The sequence below is a fragment of the Cucurbita pepo genome, chromosome LG11 (assembly GCF_002806865.2).
Source record: "Cucurbita pepo subsp. pepo cultivar mu-cu-16 chromosome LG11, ASM280686v2, whole genome shotgun sequence".
Taxonomy (NCBI): Eukaryota; Viridiplantae; Streptophyta; class Magnoliopsida; order Cucurbitales; family Cucurbitaceae; genus Cucurbita; species Cucurbita pepo.
This window is the reverse complement of record NC_036648.1, coordinates 5960422-5967160: the sequence shown is the minus strand read 5'-3', so window position 1 is coordinate 5967160 and position 6739 is coordinate 5960422. Positions and strand designations below refer to the sequence as shown.

Genomic DNA, 6739 nt, shown 5'->3' with positions numbered 1-6739 from the left:
AAAAAAAAAAAAAAAAAAAAAAAAAAAAAAAAAAAAAAAAAAAAAAAAAAAAAAAAAAGAAAGTCGGTCGAAGTCGGAGGAGCAAAAGGGGCAATTCTCCCCTCAACCCATTATAGGGGTCTTGAGGATTTTCCACCGATCACCTGCAAAAGAGAAAAGAGAAAAGAGAGAGAAAGTTAGAGAAAAACTTGAGAGGAGAAAAGTAACCAGTTGGACTTCTCATCGGAAAAACCATCATCGAAGTTCACTCTCGACCAAAACTTACATGCAGGAACTTCTTCTTGAAGAAAAGGATGACTCATGTAGTCAAGGTTTCGTCTTCTGTGAAGATCCGAGAGAAATCTGCAAAGTAAGATCTCATATGTTCCTCTTCAGACCTGAGATCTTCCTTTGTGAATAGAATGCTAAAATTTGATATCCTTCATCTAGGGAAGATCGCGCTGATTTCATGAAGAAAATAGGCTGGAAACATTGATATCTAATAATTCTTCCAAGAACGGGAAGGGTGCTAACGGACCTCCTTCCAAGGCACATAATTCGTCGTATGGTTAAGTAAAAATCAAGAAAAAATACTAGCACATAGTTTGTAGTACGATCTAAAACTTTGATGAAGAAATCATTTCAGTTTGCATTAAAAATCGGGAGATAAAAAAATGAGAAGAACATCCGAAATCTCATTTTTCTGTTAGGAGGAGATAGAAGGTGACGACGTGCCACGTGTCAACCAGCGAGAGATTTCTCGTGCACCGATAGCCACCAGACATGCGTCGAATGCTACCTGGAGCGACGCAGTTCCATTCTTCCAGCGACATGCATCTGCGGCAGCGCCAACCTGACCCGCGTTCCTCAGGCGACCTGGTACCCACGCGGCCCAACTGAACGACCTTACCCGAACCGAATCGACGACTCGCAACTGCAGAAAAGTGCGCTCATGGCACTCGCGCGTGGAACCTGCGAGTGGGCTTATCTCGGCGCGTGGCTAGTGTCACGGTCATGCTCGTCCAGGGCATGTTGCCCATGGCCGCATGCCCATGACAAGCCAACCCTTGTCATGTCTTTTCATTCTAGTGTTTTTCCTTTTGTAATTATAGGGCGTATGACACCTCAAAAATATCATGTCTAGGTCTGCCACACTTAAAATGGCTCAGAATGTACTATACGGGATATGACTAGTTGTCAACTTCTCCCTACCCAAGGTTATATATGCTAAGTCGTTGTTATCTTTCTCTTGCTTGCTTATATAACGTCTCTTTCCAAAATCTCTCTTTCTAAAATCTCTCTCTCTCCTCGTTTTCTAAAACCTTCTTTTAAAACCGAGGCTAGAGGCTCGATCATACGTCGCTTGGCCGTAGGCGACGCAAGAACAAATTGGCTTAAGCTCACTTGTCGCTAGAAAGTGAGTGCCGTACAATCGTTAGTCCGCTGCCTTCGAAAGCGCGATTGTGTCAGCTAGCGCGTGTAAGCATGTTTCGACCCGTTCGACTTCTGTTTGCCTGATTTTCAACCCAATTTTTATGTGATTTAGAATCTAGGTGGGCAAAATCAATATTTTTGGACACTCTACTAGCTTAGGAACACTAACAAAAGGGCACGCATCATCCATGTAACTCACCACACGATATTTAGGAAGAGATACTTGTAGGAATCGCTTGGTTTACATGCATGCTAGTATATTTTCCTTTGATGTAGCTTTCCTGAAATGCATTTATGTAAGTCAATTAATATGAGTATGAATGTATCATGCGATCATTATGTGAACTATTTGGGTGTGCAAATATGTTTCTAGTTCCTGCTATATATATGTTTATGTATATGTTTATTCATGCGGAAAGGAGGATGGAAATTGTAAACTCTGCGCTCTGGAAGATTGATGGATGTTATCGCTCTGTTGAGCATGTTTGTTTATTGTTGCATGAATGTTGTATGATGATGCTAGATATAGCGGCGTGCACACTCTATTAGCTTTCATGATTCAGTATAACGATAAGTTTAGGATTTTGTGGTTAGAGTGACAAGCCACTAAGTAAAGACCTAACTCTCCCCTAGGAGCCTAACAAACTACCACGACATACGAACCACCTCTAGAGTACCATTAGGTTACATGTGTGTGATTGGTGTTATAACTTCGTGGGGGACTAGAGGGTTCCTGATCAGGACTTGACTGCTACATAGCCTAGTTTATGAGAGAACCCTCGAGCTACCAGTCAAACCTTGTATCTCTCGATTGATCCATTTGTGCGATGGTTTATTTTGTAAACCCCCTTCTTCACGTCTTTGATTTATTTTGTAAACCCACTTCTTCACGTCTTTGACTCTTTCCCGCTATCTTCTATAATAGCTAAGTTGCCATATTTAGAATTTGACTTTCAAATTCTTTCTAACCATCTAAGTGGGTGATTTGTTGTTTACTTTTTAGTAGGTTTGCTTGATTTAGTCCCTTCTTGCTCACCAACATTTATGTCACTGGGATATTCAAGTGCATTAATATTTGATCAAGTTTGTGCAGTTTGCTAGAATTTTTGGATCCCACCCTACCACAACCTCGGTAGATCGTCAGGACGCCCCCCAGTCTTCAGCCACGCTCCACTCGATTCCAGAATCACTTGTAACGAAGAAGTGAAGGAAAATACGAGAGAGAGTTATCGAGAACGCCGACGAGGATCTGAAAACGAAACCCACGATCAAAACATCCAAAACCGACGTCAAAACACCCAAGTTACACCGCAAAAGAGATCTCAGACAATTGCACATCAACCTAAAGTACGTTTTGTGCCTTTTCATATGCATCATCGTCGTCAGTAAACGTTTTGTGCCTTTTCATATGCATCATCGTCGTCAGTAAACGTTTTGTGCCTTTTCATATGCATGGTCGTCAGGAGAGGAGGAAAGGACGGCAAACAGAGAGGTAGAGAGGTAGAGGAGCATCCAAAACACAACTTCCAATTTAACGTTACTTTATTGGATACCTACGATTGGTTTTGATTTTTGTGGATAAATAAATCCGAGTACATCAATTCCTTTCAAATTGAAAACACAACTTCCAATTCAACATGTTTTTTTGGGGGTTTTGTTGGGTTTGTTCATAAGATGTTTAACTTCGTTCCATCGCCAACAGCTCATTAAGCTTCCCACAACACCCTTCTCAATTCTTTCAATTCTTATTATTAAAAGAAAAAAAAAGAAATGGTGAATTCGTTGCACTGAAACTATCAAATATTTCTCAAATCCGGTGAACCACTTCCCCTCCTTCAAATCAAGCCTTTTATTCATTTTACTTTCATTATTTAAATCCCAACTTTCTCCATTATTATCTTTTAACACCAAAACATATTAAATTTAAAATTTGTTCTTTCTTAATGACTTTAAAGAAAGAGTTCTTTAGTTTAATTGGTTGGCCTAATCTACTATATATATATCCTCTTGGGTCAACAACGAAGAAGCCAAGAACAAGAGTTTATAATCAACAAAAGAAGAAAAACAAGAAACCAATTCTTCCAAAACTCCCATGGCTACGATCCATCCGCCATGCTTATTTCTTCTCAACTCCATTCTTTTTCTCATTTCCATCATTCCTCTTTCTTCTGCTCACTCCTCTCCTCAGAATATCCAAACTTCTTACCCTTTTCCACTGCCATTCCATTTCCCCACCATCAATAATACTACAGACAATCTCTCCATCTCCCGGAGAAGGTCACCGCCGCCGCCGCCGCTGCTGCCACCACATCCACCACTTCAAGAACCGAAGAGGATGACGAAACCAAAGCCGAAGCTCAAGAAAGGCACCATTATAGCGGTGGCGGTTTCTACTTTAGCGGTTACCCTCCTGCTTTCTCTGGGTCTCCTCTTTTACATTCGAAGACGCAATCTTGCAAAACTCAAGGAACATCAAGTAGAATCTAAAGAATTTACAAGATTCGATGGAAAGCTTAATGGATTGATTGTTGAAGAAGATGGTCTGGATGTGATGTATTGGAAGAAGAACAATGAAGAAAATGAAGAAATGGGTTTTGCAAGAGATGGATCAATCATCCCTGAGATTGTGCAAGAAACTCCTTTGCTCCATCAAATTTCTTCAATGAAAGCTTGTGATCGGTCTCTCTCTAGTGTACGAGTATTGCTGCCACTACCTCCATCAATGCCCCTACCGCCCCCACCACTACCACCATCAACGGCAGTTGCCAATTCAAGGTCATCTTTGAAGCCATTACATTGGGATAAGATCAATACCAATGTAGATCATCCTATGGTGTGGGACAACATGGATGGCGGTTCTTTCAGGTAAATCCCATCATCATAATTCAATTCAATTGGGCTCTCTTCTTTGAGTTTTCCACTACGATCTGATCTTTTTTTTCTTCAGCTTTAATGGCAATCTCATGGAAGCTCTATTCGGGTATGTAGCTACAAACAAGAAATCGTCAATAGAGCAGAGTGGCCTCAACAATGGAGGACGAGCGCCAATCTCAATTCTTGATTCCCGAAGGGCAAGAAACATTGCCATGATACTTAAATCCTTGAACATAACTCGACAAGAACTTCTTGATGCTATCACGGAGGGACATGGCCTCGATTCAGACACACTCGAGAAGCTTGTCAAGATCACTCCAACAAAAGAACAACAATCCCAAATCCTCGAATTTGATGGCGATCCATTAAGGCTTGGCGATGCAGAATCTTTCATTTTTCATCTTCTCAAGGCTTTTCCAACGGCCTTCAATCGTCTAAATGCCATGTTTTTCAAATCAAGCTTCAAATCAGAGTTGAATCGACTCAAGGACTTTTCACAAACACTTAGTAGGGGTTGCAAAGAATTGAAGGAAAAAGGGGTATTTACAAAACTATTAGAAGCAACTCTCAAATCTGGAAACCGATTGAATTCAGGAATAACGAGAGGTAATGCAGAAGGTTTCAATCTCAATTCACTCTTAAGAGTTTTAAATGTAAAAAGCACGGACATAAAAACCACATTACTTCATTTCATTGTCGAAGAAGTCCTAAAATCGGAAGGGAAAAAACGATTCTCAGACACAGATTCAAAAAATCTCAAATCAGAAAAAGAAATAGAAACCGAATACGTAATACTTGGATTATCATCTATGGAATCACTCACCTCAGAGCTCTCAAATGTCAAGAAAGCATCCACAATTGACTACGAAGCCTTCATTATCAGTTGCCCTAATTTGTTAATCAAAATCTCAGAGATACAAAACCTTATATCCATTGAAGGCGGTGAATACAAGAGGAAGATGTTGGAATTTGTGAAATCCGCAACGGAAGAAGTTGAGATAGCAAGAAGAGAACAAAGAAGGGTGTTGGAGGAATTGAAGAAGACTAATGAGTACTATGAAATAGGGGATAGAGAAAATCCTTTGGGGCTTTTTGTGATAGTGAGAGATTTTGTGAACACTGTGAATCAGGTGTGTGATGAAATAGCTGGGGAGTTGAGGGGGAAGATGAAGATGAGAAATATGGATGCATGTCTCCCATTGAAGAGCACAGTGAGATTGAGATTTCCACGTTTGGCGGAGCATTTCAAATGTAGAAGCTTTTCCAGCGATTCCACGAATTAGCTTTTCTGAATGGGTGGATTCTCCCACAAATTTTCTTTTTCTTGTTCTTTTGTACAAATTATTTTATAAGGAATTACACATTTTTGTAATTCCTAGTCCTCTCATACTTGTAAGTCTGTATATCCATCTCACTCCTATTTCACGGATATAAGTCACTCTAAATAATGCAAGGCGGATTTCCCTAAGCACAACAAAAGGTCCATCAATAGCATCCTCTAATGAACCACGGGCCTTAAGTGGGTGACATCACATTCCTCAATACTAGGTAGACTCTCACCAAACAAGGTAAACTCATGATTAGGGGTAGTGTCATAATCGTTACAATAGTTAAAAATTAGAAAATGTTGCCAATTCAAATGAATCAGCCATGCCATCGTCATCTACCTTTAGCTAGAAACGATGACAGGCACTCGTGATCTTCAATGTGTGAAAGTTATACATTTGTTTCTTCATCTAAATAGTAGATATATCATTTGCAAAGGTATAAGGTTAAATTTCAAGTCATTTGGGAGGTTATGGATCAAGGAAGAAGGCTAATCACCAACCAAATTTCCAGAAAACATGCGACTTCCTTCTCTTAGGTTTAGGATTTTCAGACATAATCTCAGCAAATATGGGTGAAACCTACTAATTTAAGAATCTAATAGTATAGGTCTTAAGTCTCCACGGTCCCAAATTTTTTCTCAAACCTATTAATTTCTTGGTTCTTTTACAATAGAAATGTGAATCCGTTGGACAAGGAATTCTAGATCGTTTCAACCTTCGATTTCTTCACCAAAAATTTTCATTTCTTCACTATGAAAATGTATGAATTTATTTCTCCATTTACGTTAAAGTCATAAGGGTCAAAATTCTTATTCGATAGAATACTTCTAAAAATTCACCATGATTTACAGCTTCTTCATCCTTGACGCCTTCATGAAAAATATCGCTTATGAGTGCAAAAAAGTGATCGGTAGAAAAACCCCTCAATTTCAAATTTTTTAGAATGGCTATTCTAACTAAGATCAAGTTCTAGGAGTTTTCAATACTCGATTCTTTCGCCAAACTTGTAGTCCTTCCTAGATAAAATTTTGAGAAAATTCAAGAACATTTATCCAATAAATTTTTAGCTCGTTGTCATTAGCTTCTTCCTTTCTAAATTGGTCAAAATAATAAAATAAAATAAT

The 6739-nt window shown here is 39.2% G+C and overlaps 1 protein-coding gene across 1 annotated transcript; it reads left to right on the top strand.

Annotated features, from left to right (window-relative positions):
- The first annotated feature begins 3478 nt into the window (after window positions 1-3478).
- On the top strand, window positions 3479-5640 carry LOC111805272 (formin-like protein 8). The gene is made up of 2 exons (XM_023690262.1): window positions 3479-4278; window positions 4361-5640. The coding sequence occupies exons 1-2, from the start codon at window positions 3506-3508 to the stop codon at window positions 5568-5570; spliced, it is 1983 nt and encodes a 660-aa protein (XP_023546030.1). The 5' UTR covers window positions 3479-3505; the 3' UTR covers window positions 5571-5640.
- Window positions 5641-6739: the final 1099 nt, after the last annotated feature.